Genomic DNA, 19,828 nt, shown 5'->3' with positions numbered 1-19,828 from the left:
TACAGCATGTTGGTATTTAAGTTTGTTGTCTGTTGTGTGTAAAATATTCTAAAACTGGTGTAAAATGTCTTTGGCCATTCAGATTAATACAAAAGTCATGAATGTTGCGTAGCATTTAATATGGCATCATCATATAAACTTTCTCTCAGCACCCCCAACTCTGACTGACTTCCAGCATCCCCTAATCCAGGACCAGGACAGAATCCCCATCACTTCACCTCAATCTGAGTTTGAACGATCCGCCACCTTTCCAGCATCCATCATAAACTTTCCAGAGAAGTTGAGCAGTGTGATACCTCAATATTTGGATCACATCCTCTGGACCCCCTTCTCTGTCAGCCAAGACAGCCCCACAATGTCCAGAAACTTCAGCATCTCAGAGTGTATCTCATCAATTCCTTGTTTTTAACTCCCCCTCAGTGACCTCCATCAGAGACATGGAGACATGTTCTCCTCGTGCTCCTTCTGTGAGCACAGAATCTGCAGTGCTTCTGGTCTCCTGATACTGTCTGCTGCTTCAGCATCCCCTCATCAGTAAAGGTTAAAAAGCCTAAACAATACAGTGACATTATCTTGACTTACTCTCCATGTGTTTTGGAAAGAAGAGGTGGATCCATGGTCCTATTGATCTCTACGGACACACAGCTGGGATCAGGAGATTCTGGTCTCTGCTGTGCAGGATTTCAGGAACAACTTCATCTACTTCCAACGTCTGTGGAGAAAAAAACAGTCTGAAGTCAAAACTCAAGCATCACTTTGTTGTTGTTGATGGTGGTGTATGATATTATTATCTACAGTCTCTCTTGGAAGTAATCTATATTTTATAACAAATACATATTTTTTAATATATTTGTTGTTGTAAATGTTAATATTTTTATCATATTTTTATGTATTTATATTTTTGTGTAGACGTGTGGGATTATGTGACAGTTTTTGTGATTATTTCAGACACTGATCATCATGATTGATAATTGCTTTTTAATGTCAAACAGCTAAGTTTGCTGAGAAACACATCTGCAACAATATAAAACATGAAAACATAAAAGTTGTTGATGGATCATCATTAACATTGAAAAGCAACACATTCACACATGACTATATGTCACCATCATCTCTCCTGCTGTTGGAGCAGTTATTGATCCTGAACACAAACTGTTAACAGATCTGATCTGAAGACAAACACAAGATATTCACACAAACACTTTCAACAACCGAGCGATTCATTAAACTAACAGTGAGAGCAGAGAGGAGTCATTAAACACTGAAAACTGTCACTTATGACCTTACCATACGGAGAACAATATCTGCGACATGACGGTGAAGAAAACGAAAGTAAAATAGTTCAAACGCCCAAACAGAGAGGGGGGGGGGGGGGGGGGGGGGGGGGGGGGGGGGGACATTCAATAACCAATTTCTCCAGCAGACAGGAGGGTTTCTGTAAACTCATTTCTACACATAGAATCAGATTTATCTGTTTCTCTGCTCAGATGACCAATAAACCCTCAGATATAGACGAGTATGATAACAGACAGATTAACAGAAACCATGTAGTGACGGATCTATCGTACGTCATTCCGGAAGACGAGCGTTTCTCTTTTTATTTAGAAAACATGATAACGTATAGATGACCCTTTAATGTTTTATTAAACTGCAGCACTAAACACACATGTGGCTAAATATCAGAGATCCACATGTGTCTGCATTAATAATGAACTGTTGCCTTCATTTTAATTGGTTTAACTAAGACGTGTCTGTTTTTCTGTTTCTGCAGCTAATTAATAATCAATGAATAGTATTGAACTGGTGCTCAGTGTCTTTGACCTGACAGTGAATCATCAGTCAGCCGTCGTGTAGAAACGTCAAATAAAGTTTTTATTTACTGTTGTGATCATCTTGGAAATTAAACATTTAAAAGAGAAAAAGTTACAAACTGTCCAGAATATTTAAAATGTGCTCGTTATAAATAATCATATTGCAACATATGAGGTGTAAAAATCATGAAAATATAAAAGAACTCAATTTGTTCTTTATTGATCTACTAATTAATTTTTCAATTAACTGATTATTCGTTTAGTCTATGAAATGTGAAAAAGTGATGAATAACTGTCCATTAATATAAGAACATATTCAGATATCTTTAACCCAAACATGTCTATGATATAAAGCAGAAAAAATCAATTATTGAAATATTTGATTATTTTTCTTTCGTTTGATTAATCGATTAATCCTTTACAATAAAAACTACAATAACATCAGTAATTCATATTCATATTCCTCCGATGTTATCAGTTCCTTACTCAAAAAAAACTGGCAACAAAAGCCTCTTTCACACATAGTTCCCAGTAAATTACTGGGAAAACCTTTCTCACTGTTCACACGTGCAGCTGCAGTCAGTAACACGTCACGTCCAGCAGATGGCAGCATTGCAACACTTACAGATGCCCTCTAGACAGACCTGATCAAATATGGATCAATATTATGTTACTGTGTTTATTTCTCACCTCACATGTTTCCAGAAACATATTTTTAGTGTTTCCTGTTTAGCTGAAGTATGAGAGAGTTTATGATGCGGCCGCCATGTTGAAAACAGACTCGCAAGTACGTCAGTCACGCGTCAGGTCTTGTGATTGGTTCGCTCGCCCCACGTGACGGCGTCTCTCATCAGACGGACGTTACCCTTTTACATATTTCCCTGAATATATTGATCCCTGCTCCCGTTCACACGTGACAACATGCAGGAAATGTTTTACTACTAATTAACATTTTAATAATGTTTTAAATCTGATCTTTTCAACTTGTTTTCTTGTCTTCAGACGCAGATTCTCGTCCAGCCGAGCAGAAGAACAACCTTCGGCTGCACGAAGCCGTCCGAGCTCTGTTCGCCTGCTCGCCTCTCTTCCGCACTCAGACTTTAACCGTGGAGGCGTTTCCTGTACCGGACGTCTCCTGCGTCACCGAGACGACGACGACGAACACGACCGACCCTGAAACTCCAGCCGCTCAGGAAACGCCCCCCTCCTCCTCCTCCTCCTCCTCCTCCTCCCCGCCGCCGCGTCCCGGCAGCGCGACTCACTGTAGGAAAAGGTTGAAAGAAACTCCGCCGGGCAGGGAGAGGAAACGCAGGAAAAGTAGATCCTGATGTGGAAAATACGTTTGTTATTGATGGAAACTGGACGCCATCTTGTTTTTTAATCCGTTAGTTAATAAATTAAAATAAACAGCGGAAGTTTATTGTTGTTTAAAATGTTTACTGATAAAGATCTTTTGTTTAAATAATGTGTTGCAGTCGTTTGTTCAGTAATAATCTATAATTTATCTGGATTATTCAGTTTCTCAAAGACAGTTTAAAATTAATCTGGAGCTGTTGTCATAGCAACACGTCTTCAGACCAGAACCTGCTAAAGTTCCGGTTTATTCAGTCAGCTGAATGTTTAGAGTGAACGATTATATATGAAATAAATATACAGAATAACTTAAAATATTTAAATCAGATTGAATCACATCTGGTTTCCAAACTGTTGTTATGACAACTTAATGATTCTGCTTTCTACAATTATTTAGTTTGAATTACTTTAAACTAAACTGACTAAAGAATTTCACAATAAAAGTTTATTTTTCAAAATAAGACTTGAGGAAAACAAACTTTTTTGTTTTTTAATATTTTCTACCTGAACAATCCTCTTTCATCTCCTGTGAGGGTCCCGACCGTCCAGGCTTCAGAGAGACATGATTACATCCATCGTACTGAACTAAAACACATTTATATACGTAGATATTTAAAAAACAGAAGAGTCACAACGATTAGTCAATATACAGAAAATTAATCTGCAACTATTCTGTTAATTACTCGTCATTTTTCAAGCAAAAATAACAAAAATTATCTCGTTCCAGCTTCTTAAATGTGAGAATTTGCTGTTTTTCATCAACGTTAATGACAGTTAATTGAATATCTGTATCTGTAGTCTCCAAAAAAATGTAAATGGCGTTTTTCACTATTTTTTAACATTCCATTGACTAATCAAGAAAGAAACTAATCGTTCAGACTGGGATGAAATAACATCTACCATACCCGACTTAAGACCCATTTATTCATGTTTTGATTGTTTTTTGATTTTTTTTTGTAATTCGACATAAGTGACAGTTAATTGAAAATCTGTATCTGTAGGCTCCAAAAAAAGGTAAATGACGCGACTCAACACCCATTTATTCATGTTTTTCTGATTTTTCTTTTCTTGTGTTAAACTGCAGGTGAATGAAAAACACCGACAGCTCAGAATCAGAGGTTTTAATTAACAAATAATAATAATTATTACAGTTTCAACACAGGAGACGAGTTTCACACATTGATCCACTAATCCAGATGTCTGACGCCGCAGATGTTGGGGTCCTTCATAAACTGCGGATGCTTGTGAGTCACCGACATGAAACCTGGACGGAGAAATAATTATATTAATTATAATTATAATAATAATAATTATAATTAAAGAAAAAACAGCTTATTGATCATTAACAGTCACTTCCTGCTCCACAGCTCCTTATAACTGTCGGAGTTTGTTAAGATTGTTTGAGAAGAGTTTGTAACTTCTTGTCGTCATGACAAACAGGAAGTTCACATGTCTGCATGTTCTTCTGATAAAAAGAAAGACTTGACCCATGCTTTCTACCAGGTATAATGGACTTCTTCTCCTGGCTACAGCTGCACCAGACACTCAAGGTTGTGCAAAGATAATTAAAACTGCATGATGTGATTTTTCTGCTGAACACAACATGTTACCAGCTATAATAATGACTGGTGGTGTTCCTCAGGGATCTAATCTTGGTCCTTTATATTTTCTGTTTATATTCTCAGATGCAGATTGTTTGTCGGTGCTTTAAAAACAGCTCAGATGTTACAAACATGATTCATATGAGCTTTTAGTGATCTAATACCTCTGGTGTAAAGGTTTGGTTAAGTTAAGGCAACTAAAATCATTTGATTGACAAGATTTTTGACTACTTGTTTTGAACAGAACAAGCTGTAAACACATGAGCTCATAAAGTAGTTGTGGCTGAGATGTTAGCAAACATCCAGCAGACACAGAGCAACACGATCATCAGTAAATAATGACTGGCGGGGTTCCTCAGGGATCTATTCTTGGTCCTTTATAGTTTCACTTCACCTGCTAACCTGTAACACTCATGTCCTCTTGACTGAAACAACATGATAGAATGAAAATACCTTCAAAAAACGTCACAAATGAGTAACAAAAATAAATCATATGAGCGTTTTCTGGCCTGACGCCTCAATGTTCAGGTAAATAAAACTACTCAGTTAAAGCTTTATTTGTGGTTTTTCACCAGCAGAAAAACAAACATCTGACTTATTATCAGCTTATGAAGTCGTTACGTGAACAAAAAGCAGTTACGGAGCAACATTATCATTCATGTGGAGTCGTGTTTCTGTCCAATATTCACTCTCTTTAATCTGTTTTTACTCTCTACCAACTCCTGAGGGAAATATCTGGCTCTTTAGCTGCTAAATGCTCCACTATGTTCACCAGCTAGTCTCTGACTTTGTGTACGGTGTTTATCAGAAAACCGCTGAGACTGAACCAGACAGGAAACCTGAAGCTAAAAGAGGCTAAAAGTCTCTGTGGAGCTGCAGGATTGATGATAAATCTCAGTGGGTTTTGTCACTATGAGCGACTCCTGTCACATTACACAGCTTCTGTTAATTAAACCTGCTCCACACGTCATTCAGATGAATGATATTAAGCAAACGTACCCATCGACTGAGCTTTCTTTATAGCTTTAGAGACTTCCTTCTGTTTTCTTCCACACAGGCCTGAAAACACAAGAATGAAACCAGTTTTTATTCTGTTTCACAAATTATCAAAACACTGCTGACAAGTACGGAGACCCGAAGTGATCAATATTAATCATCAATAAATAAATAGATACAAAATGTAAAACAATGAAACTGAAATAATCTAATAAATGTTTAAAACTACTGCTATGAAATAATTACACACTCATTCAGACTGAAGCATCAACCAATCACACGTCTGTTTCAGGTAATTATTTTCATTACTGATTAATTTACTCTTGATTAATTGATTAGTATAAATTATGTTAAAATGGTTAAATAACGTTAAATGTTTTGTTTTGTTTGACCAAAAAACAGAAATATTCAGTTTATAGTGAAACAAAACAGTTTAGAAACTGGAACCAGGACATTTATGGCTTTTTTAATTGAAATTGTTTTGTTAAGAATTAATTATCAAAATTTACAAAAATTATTATTTGCTGCCAATTCACTTAATAATTAATTGACTAATTGTTTCAGCTCTAGTGTATTTTAATTGACAAAAATGATTAATAACAGACAATAAACAACTTAAATAACTTAAATAACAAACCCAAAAGAAGAAACATAAAAACCTGCATTAAGTGTAATTAACAGTATCAACAGAACTGCAGTGATTAATGATTCATTTGATTGATTTTCTTTCAATCAGCAAAACAATTAATCAATTAATCTTTGCAGCTCTGTTGACAGACAACATGAATGAAAACGGCTTAAAAATAAATAACTGATCTTGAAATAAAACCTTTTTTACAATTTTTTTGAATTATTTGACAGTTTCATGTTTATATTACATATTTTGTCTGTATTATTATTTCATAATGTCTCATTTAGCAGCAGGTTAGAATGAAAACATGAGATGATTCAGTTTAAAGTTGTTTAACGTCGTCCAGCTGCTCACCTGTGATGTGTCGGCCGTATATTCTGCCCGTATGAGGTGAGATGAACTGGGACAGCAGCTGTGAGGAAGATAGAAGACAGTTTACAGTAAATATATTGATTAATTAGTTTTTATAACCAACGATGACACATACAGGAGTCACAGGTGTGGGAGAAATACTCATTTACCTTCTTATATCAGTCACAACACCTGGTTAGTTTCTCCACTAATCATTTTGTTTATAAAATGTCAGAAAATCCTGAAAAATGCTCGTTATAACGTCTTTAAAGTCCAAAGTGACGTCTTCAAATGTCTTGTTTTGTCTGATCAACAGTCCAACGACAAAGAGAAGCTTCAAATCTTCACATTCGAGGATCTGAAAGCAGTGAATATTTGGCTTTTTTGCTTTTAAAAAATGTTTTGATTGTCATTAATAGCTGCTGATTATTTTTTTAGTCGACTGGCTAATCGATTAATCGTTGCAGCTCTAATTGATCCACAGGATGACAGCAAACTCTACACCAGCGTCTCTGTTTGATCTGATGATCTGAGACATGAATGTGAGACATTCACAGGTCAGTGACGGGATCGATCAAAGGATGAAACAGATTTCTGTTATCAGGAAAAGAGAAAACCTCACGTCAGTGAACATTAACTTCACATCTGTGGCTACGAATCTGGAGGAAACTCAGTAATCTGACAGTAGTTTAAATTCTGAAGCTCACTTAAAAAGGACAAGTTCACAATTTCATTTTAATGGTCTAGTCTTAAAACAACAGTCTGGAGCCTGACTGATTTTAATGGTGTGGATCTTACTGAACAAATTAACAATAATCAAACCACTTGTGTTTTGACTCTCTGATCACAGCTTTAATTCAACCATACAAGTGCAATACAGAGAGTTTACCAGCAGATGTCTTCTTCAGCTTCTCAAATGCTTTTCTTTGTCAAACGTGATAATAAATATCTATCTAAGTTCTTGACTGTTGATCAAACAAAACAAGACGTCACCTTTGACTCTGAGAAACTTTTATTATTTTTCATTATTTTCTGACATTTTACAGATCAAACGATGAATTGAGGAAATGCTCGGAAGAATAATCGATAATGAAAATAATCGTTAGTTGCAGCTCTACTTTACTCACCTGAATGTTTTTGAAGTCCACTGTGACGCTGCAGAGGATGCATCCTTTCTGTGGTTCTTTGTACGGGTTTTCAATCTTTACAAGCTTAAAGATGAAGAGAAAATAATATTGTGTTATTGCGTTAAAACTGTTAATACTGATATACTTCTGTGATCATAAATATTATCATTAATAGTATACAATACCCACCACGTCATCTTTCTGTTGTTCTACATTTGAAGAGGTCAAACTTCTTAAACCTGCAGAGAAAATTATAATCATAACATCTGCTGGCTAATGTTAGCATTAGCATTAGCATCGCAATCCGTAGTTTAACAGAAAACACTGAATTTAATTTATAAAAACAGTCTTTTACACTTAATAACCTCTGTAACATGTTTACAGTGATGTTAAAGCGTCTTACTTGCATTTCCATGTTGTGAAAAAACAGCTTTTATCCGCTGAAACCGTCTCAAGGCGAGCATTGTGACCTCATACAGGACAGGAAGTGGTCCGACACGAGTTCCGGTCTCTCACTGGGTGTTTTTTTAGTTCCTACCACTTCTAAAGTTGTTTTCTAATTGCAGCAAAATTACGTGTGTAGTGCAGCTTTATTTGTGAACATTAAAATAACATGCGACGTGTTTTTTACACTTTAAATATTAGATTTCTGATACAAACGCGATTGTAATGTTTTTCGGAAAAGATTAGACGTAACTCTCTTCAAAGGTAAAAAAGACAAGATAGAAATCCCCCCATAATAAGCCAAAGTGTGACACATCTAGCTACCATTACATAAATTAACAAAATAAATTGTTTTTACAGCATTGTACTAGTGTCATTAAGTAATGTATATGACTCACCAGAAAGTCTGTGTTTATCTGAGTATTTTAAGTCTGTTAAAAGCCAAATTAGCATGCTAAGCAACGTCTGTTATACGGTATAAGTAAAATAAGCTACACATTGGTAGAAAACTCTGCCAGTTACATGAAGTTTCCTGTCTAGTAATTATCGCATATATTTAGGTAACTTATCAGGAGTTTATTGTAGCTAAACTAATAACGGAAAGGAAACAATTGAGGTATTAAAACGGTTAGCTGTCAGTTAGCTAGTTGACAGTAAACCGGAAACGGAAATGATGTTGGGATTTCTCTCTTGCTCAGATGTTGATATAACAGGCTCGTTCAGTCAATGGATATGAGCCCCTTCACGATCACCTCACAATGCATACTGGTTAGATTCTTTTTAAATTATTTATTTATTTTAGAGAACATGTGTACAATAACAGCATGTACACAAACAACTGTCCATACCAGGTGCACATATACAAAGTTATAACAAATATTTTGAAAAAGTATTAGAAATTCAAAGTAATGTATCATCGGTCAACAAGAAATTTATCAAAAACACAATTAGTTTTAATTGCCTTCTTATTCTTAAGGACTCTTATTGTGGAACCATATTGATGCGTTCTTGATAAAAATGTCCCAAATTTGGTTTGAAGTCCTCTCGTCTCTTCTTGTGATAAAACTGACTGTACAAAAAAAAAGATCTTTTCCCGTCTCATTGCCTTCAAAACATATAAAAATGTCTTTATCCTTGAATTGGATTGTTTGCTGAGTTTCCCTCTTATATTCTTATATAATACTAAACATCCATACAGTGATAAAACAAATGACACATTGTTTCTTCTTCTAGTCCACAGAAATTGCAAAATATTTAATATTAATTATAAATGTCTCTAATGTCTTTTTTGCTGGATATATGTGATGCAAAAGGAAACCTCTTTAACTTTGTTACTAAGACAAAATTTGTCCCCAACTAACCATTTTCTGCCAATTAATTTCTACATAATTGTTAGTAATTGTTTACAATTAGTTAATCATTTCACTTTGAAAGTATTATTTAATCTTACAAAACGTAGTACCTCCAGACCACCATTTCTTTTTATGTTGCATAAGATGTCATTTCTTAATAATGACATTTGTTCCTTCAAATTAAATTAAATTAAATATTATCTATGTTTTCAATATTTCAGTAGGACACACAGACAGATCTGGATGTTCCTTCAGCTTTAGACAGAAAAACTCTTCCCTGCTTGCTCTGACGTCACGCATGAGCAACGATAACCTGACGAGATCGAGGCAGCTGCATTTGTTGCTGATTGGTTCAGGAGTTTGATCAACAACATGACGTTTTATCTTCATTTTGGATTTCAGTTGTCTGATCTTCTACTAAGAATTCAGATGTGTTGATGACAACTTTTATCATCCAAAGAGACAGAAAACATTCAATAACCAAAAATTACAGACAGACACAATATGAACATTTTATCATTATTTAATTCTTGTCCACATTATGAACTGAAATAACATTTCATAACTTTTGGTTACAAGTGTGACATGAAGATTTTCATCTGTACAGACGTGAAGCTCCGACAGTCTGAATATTTGACAGATAAATGATATAATGTCTATTTCTGCTTTTTATTTCCTCTTGCATGAGTAGGTTTGATTTGTGTTTTACTTTATTTGTTTGTGCATTACAGAATATTACTTTTTATACAATGATTAAAAATTCGATATGTGCACAGAGACATTCACATGTAGGTAACAAACACAATTTTACCTGATTATATTCAGCTATTCATTCATTTAAAGAAAATAAACAAAAAAGAAATGAACTTAAAATGAAAATCTGTGCAGGAGAGAAAAGAATCTAAAAGCTTATACAAAGATCTCTCCTAAAAACTAAATTACATAGAAAAAAATAATAATTTCATTTTATTAGAATTTCTTTCTTTCATCAATGAGATGTGAATGAGTTTGATTAGTGTGACATCAGCTGATTACAGTCGGCATGTTGACCAGCAGGTAGTGATCCGCTTGCTGCAACAGTTACATTTCTATGTAAAATAATTTAATAGTCTAATATTGGAGATTACAGCATAAATGTTGTTTTGATTATTGATTATAGGTCATTTTAACAGTTTATATTCTATCATACAGATCAGCATTAAAACAATGTTAGTGATTGATCAGCTGAGCTTGAGTAGATTGATCTGATAACATTTTATTAAATCAGGATCAGATCTAACAGGATGTAAATATTTCTGTGACTTCCTGTAGATTCTTTGAAAGCTGCTGGAAACTGTCTGACTTGACTGCAGCTTTTTGTCACTTCCTGCTGATGCTGCCGCCTGATCCCTCCACTTTACAAGAAAGGAGCAGTTCATCTGAAACAAGCCTACTGATCAGCTTTCCAATAAGGAGGCGTGTCGGCCGGTAAAAGACGTGAAGGCTCTTGTGTATCTTCACTCATGGCTCCTCAGAGCAGGAATAAGAGCTTTGGGACGACCTGCAAGATGGCGGAGCAGAACGACTTCCAGTTCAAGTGAGGATCGAGGAACCTCAGGTTTCTGTAATCCTCTACTGTGATACAGAAACCAGGTTTCTGGTTTACATGACAGGACAGAAATCAGCTGAGTGCAGAGAGTCGACTGTAAACTGGTTACTGAAGTGCAGCTGAACACACTGATGAAGAGTTTTGATCTGATGAAGCTGAGAGCAGAAAAGAGGCTGAACTATGAGAGTGATTGATGTGAGAATCCATAACAAGAAAACCAACAGCTGCTGTCACTGTAAGATAAACTCTGGCTTTACTTTCACTGAAGTGAATCAACAAATGATAATTAAACATTAAACTAAATGAACAGTTATATATCACAGAGGAGGCGGTTTCCCACAATCACACAATTTAAAATTTAAAAGATGATTAAAAAAAAAAAAAATTACAATTATCAACATCACACTTAATAAGATTAAAATGAAATAATGTTTGTGATGTTTAAACATTTATATGAACAGTGTAGAGCTTGTTGTCTACACAGCTGTCTGATGTTGTTCATCTTCATCACTGCATCTTTAACTGCTTTACCAGCCTGTTCATTTAACAATGGTTCCTTCATCCTCTCGACGTTTCATCTCCTCCAGCTTCTTGACCTTCTCTGTGTCTCCTCTCTCCTTCATCTTCTCAATCAGGAAGTCCAGGTGGACATGAGTAGACAGTGAATTAACATTCAGGGCGATCCGCTCTAGTTGGTCCACATGGTGGTAGGCCTCTGTAAGCAGCTGAATCTTCTCTGATTTCAGTTCATCCATCTCTGATTGAAGATTTTCCAGAAGGCTCTTCTTCTGCTCACGATCTACCTTATTCTTTTCATACTTCTGTTTCACATCTTCAAAGGTCTTCTTAACTCTCCTGGTCTTGTCCACATAGATCCACTTTTCTTTCACATGAGCTGATGCAGGACACTTCCCTGTACAAACAGTACAGTGACCTCCTTTCATGACCTCACAGTGTTTTGGATACCAGGCCATTGTGCATCCAGGATGGTGACAGTTCTCTTCACAGATGTTACAGGTGACAGCTGCTTTATAAAAAAACAACCACCGCATCCCTCCTCTGATGTCTTCTTTGTCTTTGTAGACCTCATCAACTTCTACAGTGAACTCTTCATTCTTCAGAGCTTCTTGAGTCTGTTGGATCTCGTTCTGTTTTAGTTCAATCAGCTTGATTCTTTCTTGCAGGTTGTGGATGCAGGATGTTATTCTGAAGCGTGCGTTCATCACTTCAACTGTTATTATCAGCTTTTGAGATTTAGATTTTTCCAGGAAGTCTGTGAATTCTTCCATTCCCATCTCTGTTACCCTCCATGCGCTCTCTAAAGCAACCTTTGTTTTCTTTGTTCTCTGTGTGGTCTGACGGTTATTAAACAGGAAGTGAACGGGCTGATTCTCCTCATCTTTGGCACATTTAATGTTTGCAGCTTCAAGAGCTTTCAGAGCATCTTCAGGTGTTATTCCATCTGAGTGTGTCATGAGGGCGACGATGTTCTTCTCAATGTCATTTCCAAACAGAGACGTCACTGAATCAAAGATGTACTTCTGTCGGTCACTCAGTCGATTCTCAGTCGCCTTCATCACCAGACCCACTGCATCAATTTCCTGAACTCCATCAACTGAGTGGAACAAGTCAAATAATCTTTGACTGATGATGACATCATGTTCAATCCCTCTGGTGTCTCCGTATCCAGGAGTATCGATGATGGTCAGAGAGAAGGGCAGAGTTATATCTTCAAAGTCAAAGATCTGGTACACGATCACATCTGTTGTCTGACTTTCACACTGACCTCCCTTCTTATCTGATGTCTGACTCTCTGTCTGACTTCTCTTCTCTTCTTCTACGATCTCAAACCAGATGTTTTCCTCAAACTTCACTCCCATGGTGTAGTTGAACAGAGTGTTGATCAGAGTAGATTTTCCTGTTCCTGTTTCACCTACAAGTAAGATGGTTTTGTTTTTCTTGTTCAGGTTTTTCTCACCAACAGTTTTTCTTGTCAGATTTCCAAACTTCTCTTTCTTTGTTCTCAGCTGGTAGACATCAGGAGATCCTGAAGAGATCAGAGAACTTTTGGAGATGATTTCCTTATAAGTCCTGTAGAAAAAGTAGAGATTCAATCAACATGTTCGTTTCTCATCAAACTGACAAATTAAACACATTTCTGATCATATACATGCCTACATTAGTGGCTGGTTTAATAAATGAATAATAGTACAGTGGAGTATAAATACTGCAGCTGTGACATCTGTGATTGTAGAATATGAATAAAATAAAGTCAAACCAAACGGCCACATTTGGGGATTTTAGTTTAAATGTGAGCTCTGGTTTTGACTGTGAGGACAGAGACTCAGATTACAGTCAATTAACAGGATCTTCTTTTTCTGTGTAACATACCACTGCCTTTAGTTAGAACATTTAAAATACATATTCAAACCTCCAAACACCAGGTTCTGAGTTTCTTTAATGACTTTATCAAGAAAAATTGAAATCTTTGCCTATTGTGCCAAAACATTTTCACTACATTATATACTTGATAAACAGAATTATTACTGATGCTTTTAGGTTTGTCAATCCCATCCTGCATACACAATTATAACCAGAATACAGCAATTATCATTATTAATATATATTTTTTAAACTAATAATAATTGCTATATTCTGGTTATACTTGTGTATGTCTTACATGGGAATGACATCAGTAATAATTGTGTTTAAAGGTCGTCTTGTATGTGTATCAGAGCAGCTGTTTCTTTTTGTCTGTATTGTTCCCAACAGTACAGATAAGCAGACTGATAGCTTCCAGTAACGTCTGCAGAGCAAATTCCAGGACTTTAGTCAAATTTTCATCCAAATGTAGAACAAATTTTCATCAAATTTTCATCAAATATCCAGAAAAAGCTCAGTAGAAAATGTTGTGAATGTTTGTCTCCATCCACTGCTGCTGTGTGAATATTAGGAGATAAACAGCTGGTGGTGCTAACCTTCAATCTTAATATAACTTGATTCAGTTTATCATTTAGTCTTCTGTTTCATTACAAGAGATCAATATCGTATCATCACTGTCTAGGTTTGACCTACTTTTATATGATCTAATGAGATTAACTGATTAAGTAAAGAGGCAGAAGAGCTGAATGCAAACAGGACAACACTCAATAAACAGGCTTAACTCAACAACTATAAGTCATAATGCAGAAGTTTTGGCAGAAGGTTTTGAAGATATTGATATGTAAAATATATAGTGGAAAAGTAAATCACACCAAGGGTTGTAGTGAGGAGCTGATAACTGGAAGCAAAAGCTGGAAAAAGATGTCACACACTCTGGCTCCATATGTATTTCTCTTTAATTGATTAATTAAAGAGGCAGAAGAGCTGAGGACAAAGCTGCACAGCTTCTCTCTGAGATGTTACACACACTCAACTTGGAGAAGAAGTGATGACAAGATATGAGAACTTTGTTTTCTTCATAATATAAGTTTAATCCACTTACTGAGCTTTATATGAAGCTTTGACCTCTGGCAGCGGCCTCTGAAGAGTCTCATCTAAAGCAGAGTATCTCTTCAGGTCAAACACGTCCAGATCTTGTCCTGATGACAGTAAGATGGAGGCCAGAGCTGACCACTGAGCAGGAGACCGTTTAGCTGTAGAGAGACTTCCTGATCTCAGGGACTGTTGGATCTGCTCCACTAGAGAAAAATCATTCAGTTCATTCAGACAGTGGAACAGATTGATGCTTCTGTCTTTAGACTGATTCTCCCTGATCTTCTTCTTCACATAGTTTACTATTAGCTGATTGGTCTGTGAGCTACTTCCTGTCTGTCAGAGATCAAGATTAGATTGAAGCCTTGTTTAGTAGGATGTGATGGTATGTAGAAGTTTTGGTTCATCTGTGTAGAATAATATAAAATAACCAGAACAAAGTTTTAAGCCTTTCTACTGAGTAACCTTGAATAGATTACTTTAAATAAATAAATAAATAACTGAATTAAACTCGTGTTCTCTCCAGCTAATGTTCCCTTTAAACAGGTTGACAGGCCTTTATCTCTGTAGACATCAGCTCTTTCAGACAATCTACAACATTCCTGGGATTATCAGTTCTTTATTATGTAGCGTTGGACAACCATCATGCCCAGCACACATTTGGCATTTTCACGGCCGGATCAGGAAGAATACATTATCATATATTAGAGGTGGGCTTGTTGAAGGCTGTGACAGTCATGGCCAATCATTTTCACTACTGTCATCCACTTTAAACACAAAGCTTTCCCCGCCATGATGCACTGACTGTTTGGGAATCTTACTAGGATTTTTCCTCAGAGGAAACTCGTTGTTGTCTGAGATGTAAAAAGTTTCAGATATGAGTTTACCAGCAGATCTGGTGTGTTTAATTGTGCCTTGACAATGTGCAACATCATCCCTATAGAGTCTGCATATGGAACAGACTCCTGCTGCCTTCAGATGTCTTTACAGACAATCACCAGGGTAAAGTAAAGGCTGTCAGTACAGGATGCAGCTGTTGTGGATGAGAGATGCTGGTAAGAATCAATCATTAATCTGTATTCAGACTCACTGGAATGTATCCAGAACACAAGTTTATAGACAAGCAAAACATGAAAAAAGCAGTTTGTGTGATTTCAGAGAGGTTTATACATGTGAGCCTTCACCAAAATGTGTTAAAATATAACATGAGACGCACTCATTGTCAGCACTAAGATTGCAGTTTGCTGCTGGATTGAGATCACCACACCCTCAACTGCACCTCTCCTCCCACTGTGGTGCAGATACCAAACCAGTGCAGTCCAGTATAAAACCTCAGTGGGGGCCAGACAGCATGTGCAGCTCTGCAGCACTTCTATACTGTGAGTTCATTTAAACTTATAAAATAAGTTAGATTAGAGGCAGTTTAACTTCTCAGCAGCTCAGGCAGCTCCATTTACTGAAAACAAGTCCTTTAACTGAGGAAAAATTCCAGTAATTCACTACTTTTCAGGTGTTTCAGTTCATCACTATTTTTTGGGGGACCAGTATTACATTTAAACATGTTTGCTGATTATCTACGTAACATAAACTCACACACAGCAGCCTGTTTCTCCTCAACAAATCTACTGTGTGGATGCAGGAAAGTCTCAGAAAACAATACAAATAAAATGTTTCAGCTTTAACTCCACATATATCTTTAGTATATGCTGCTTTATTATAATAAATGTTTTTCAAGACTTGTGTGATCACATCATGTCCCAGTTTCATGTTTCTGCAGCTTACCGTATTTTCTTGTGTTGATGTTTGACAGTTTCTCCACTAGATCATTCCTGTTCATCTTCTTTAAGATCTTCTTCACCACTGCCACAGGCTGATGGTTGTAGGTCTGTACTATCTTATCAACAGTTTTCGGCCTGTCTGCATTGTCCAGATAACTCTTTGGGATGGTTGAGGAGCCTTCCAGGATGTCCGGCTGCTCTAGGAACCACTTAAAGAACCTGAATTCTTCATCTCCCAACTCTTGCAGTGTCTTCAAAAGCTTCTCTCTAACAGTCATCGTCCCCCAGACCCCTGTTAGAATGAGAGGAAATGTTTAACTTGTGAATCTTTGAGTCTCTTTAGTGTCACAATCACATCCAGAATGGAATCTCCATTCACAATCAAGGCTCAATTCAATACATAAAAAGGGACTCTATATTCAGGCTCTTAGTGTGCTCTGTCTATGTCTATATATGTCTATATCTTCAATTTGATCCACTTTTTCATCTAATTTAAAACTTATATTAAAGATATCAGATCAATATAATTGATTTCAAGGTCTTTTAATTACTTACAAGGCACTAAATGGTCTGACTTTTCATTACATTTCAGACCTTCTATCCCTGTACGACCCTGCTTGCACTTTGAGGTCCTCTGGTCTTCTATCTGTTCCAGACTCTCGGCTGAAGACTGAGCAGGACCAGAGCTTTGAAAAACATCCTGCCTGAGTAAATAAGGAGGCTGAGTCAGTGGCTCCTTTTAAATCTGACCTCAAATGTACTTTTATCACAACGTCTTCCCTGATTTTACTTGATTCTAGTTTTATTCTGTTTTATGGGTTTTACTATTTTTAAGTATTGTTGGGCTGGTTTTAATTCTGTTGTTTGTTTAGCACCTTTATTTTTTTATTGCATGTTATTATTATTGTGTGTTTTTATGTGATTATATGTGAAGGACTTTGTAACTTTGTTTAGATAAGTGCTATATAAATAAAGATATTGCTGTTGTTATTATATAGGACTTTGAATTGCCTCTGTGTTTTAACAGTGCTATATGAATAAAGTTGTTTCACTTGTCTTCTCTTAAGTCCACTGAATTACAAGATAAAACATAACTGGCAGTTCAGTTAACTGGTCTTGATGAAGGTTATTGAGGGAAAACAGACATGTGACAGCTGAGATACAGCAGGCACGGATGTAACTTGTCACGTAGACAGGACAGAGCAGGGTTTTCTACCTGCTACACCAACTCCTTTACTGCATGCTTATTGAGTTTTGCTAAGTGATAATACAGTTGGTTATGCAGGGTTTGGAAGCCTCTGCTGTATTAACTGGTACTGAATTAATTAACTAGATCATTTTAACTACAGGATCATGGATACACATTGATTTGATTTATTTATTCTAATGTACAATGAAAAAAAATGTGTTGGTTGCACTGCTGCATCACATTGCCTCTGGTACAATGAGGTATTTCAGTTTTATATAGTTCTATGTAGTTTTTACATGTTGGAGAGCCATTAGACATTAGACCAGCCCTGCAAAAATAGAGCATGCATGCATGCTGTTTCCGTGGTCAGTGCAGCAGCTTGTTGATTATAATAAACAAGCTCTGCTGCTGCCATCCTGAGACAGACGTGTTGCTGTAAACTACACAGCTCTTTTATTTAAAAGTTAACTACAAACAGGTTACAGTCTTCTGCACCTTTAAGATAATTAAAATAATTTATTGACCATCACCACTGACTGAAATGTCTTTGTTGTTTTGCAGAAACAGAAGTTGTTCTACATGTTCTAGGGTGAGGAGGGGAAAGTTTACTGTGCTTTTACTAATGTTATGCTTAACAGTGGAGAGACAATCTGCTACTTACAACAATTCCAGCCTCCCTTCATCAGCTCCCTGTCCATGTTAGATCAGACTTTAAGGTGCTTCTGATGACTTATAAAATCCTAAATGGGCCCCATCATACCTGGTTGGTTTTGCCTCTGGATCCTCATCCTGCAGCAGATTCAGCCGGAATCTCTTGTCTCTTCTCCTTCTGTGTGAATGATGCCCTTAAGTTTTGCCTCTTGTGTGTGTGTGTAGTCTGTCCTTTTTCCAGGTTTTTCACTGTGGAAAGCAGATTGTGTGTTTCAGGTCCCAACAATACCTGGAAGTTCCTTGACGTCTTCCTGAATGCATATTCCTTATATAATCTTTAAAATCTACCTACCTAATGTTGTCATTCTGTTTCTCCATATCTTTAATGTTTTAAAAGGTTCCCAAGACAAAAAGATGAGGAACCTCTGCTGTAGAACATTCTGTCTAAAAGCTCTGCTGCATATGATGCATTCACCTGCTGCTGCAGTTCATAAAGTATTTCATAAACCCCGCCTAGATTCCAGTAGGTGCAGTTTATGAAGTAAGAAAGTCAATACAAGGTGAAAACTATGACCAGTCTGGTCTTCTTTTATCAGATGAATTATTGGGTTGATTCAATTCTTCAAACATTTAGTTAGACTTACCAAAGTTATTTAGTGTCCGTCACACCTGCAGGATATTTGTGTCTTAGTGAAGTCTGTCATGAAAAGATAAAAAACATTAATAAGCGAAAATTAACAACAAAAACACATTTGCTGAGCATGTTTTCTCCTCGCTCAGTCCTCAGTGTCTGCCAGTTGATGTGACATTGAAACTATAAACCAGTCTGACCAGTCTGACCTACAGTTCTATTATGTGTCTAAATTATGTGTCTTTGTTTTCTGTCTTATCCAGAATCAAACTGTACCTGTAACTGAACATTTTCAGCACTGTTAAAACTGCTGCAGGAACGTCTTGGGATAAAAATGTTAAATAAATTAATGAATCTTTGGAAATAATTTTTACTAAATACTGCTGAAGTTCTCAGATTTGATAACCTGAAATCTCCTTTCCTGTGAAGAGTGCAGTTTCCACTGAGGATCCTTTTTCCAACATCACCATTAGACTTTAGGTTTTAGATCTCAATCCATGAAACAACATGTGATACTTAGCAGAGTTAATGAATTATTAAAACACTAATTAACAAAGCTAAAGGAGAAATTTCTCAACATACTCACTTATTTGATCCCTTACAGGTACAAGGTCCTTAGGTTAAATGACAGGTTCACAATGAACAGTTATTGTTTGCTGTAATTATTCCTCGTGGGCCATTCTGACCTTTAAAAGATCCCTTCCACTTCCACTTTCAACGTGAGCGATGAAGGACAAAATCTACAGTCCTCATCTTTGTAAAAATGAATTCTAAAGTTCATCTGAAGTTAATATCAAGTACAATCAAGTGGTTTTCTTCCAAAAGTACAGTCTCTTAAAGTAATAATATTA

General features: G+C 36.4%; 3 protein-coding genes across 3 annotated transcripts in view; all 3 read right to left on the bottom strand.

The window, feature by feature from the left end:
* The window catches only part of LOC121886177 (NLR family CARD domain-containing protein 3-like), a 101,427-nt gene that overhangs the window by 20,989 nt on the left and 60,610 nt on the right, over positions 1-19,828 (bottom strand). The window contains exon 7 of the mRNA XM_042396107.1: positions 583-712. Within this exon, the coding sequence (XP_042252041.1) occupies positions 583-617 (35 nt within the window). The 5' untranslated portion in view covers positions 618-712. The remainder of the gene's footprint in view (positions 1-582; positions 713-19,828) is intronic.
* LOC121885464 (28S ribosomal protein S18c, mitochondrial-like) lies at positions 4,271-8,565 on the bottom strand. The gene is made up of 6 exons (XM_042394955.1): positions 8,274-8,565; positions 8,060-8,109; positions 7,871-7,954; positions 6,747-6,804; positions 5,765-5,824; positions 4,271-4,428 (listed from the first exon to the last, which is right to left on the bottom strand). The coding sequence occupies exons 1-6, from the start codon at positions 8,332-8,334 to the stop codon at positions 4,352-4,354; spliced, it is 390 nt and encodes a 129-aa protein (XP_042250889.1). The 5' UTR covers positions 8,335-8,565; the 3' UTR covers positions 4,271-4,351.
* On the bottom strand, positions 11,794-16,784 carry LOC121886175. Its single transcript, XM_042396103.1, has 3 exons — positions 16,511-16,784; positions 14,739-14,934; positions 11,794-13,345 (listed from the first exon to the last, which is right to left on the bottom strand). Exons 1-3 carry the CDS (start codon positions 16,782-16,784, stop codon positions 11,794-11,796), a joined length of 2,022 nt encoding a protein of 673 aa, XP_042252037.1.

This window comes from Thunnus maccoyii, chromosome 19 (genome assembly GCF_910596095.1).
Source record: "Thunnus maccoyii chromosome 19, fThuMac1.1, whole genome shotgun sequence".
Lineage (NCBI taxonomy): Eukaryota > Metazoa > Chordata > Actinopteri > Scombriformes > Scombridae > Thunnus > Thunnus maccoyii.
This window is presented reverse-complemented; position numbering and strand designations above follow the sequence as displayed.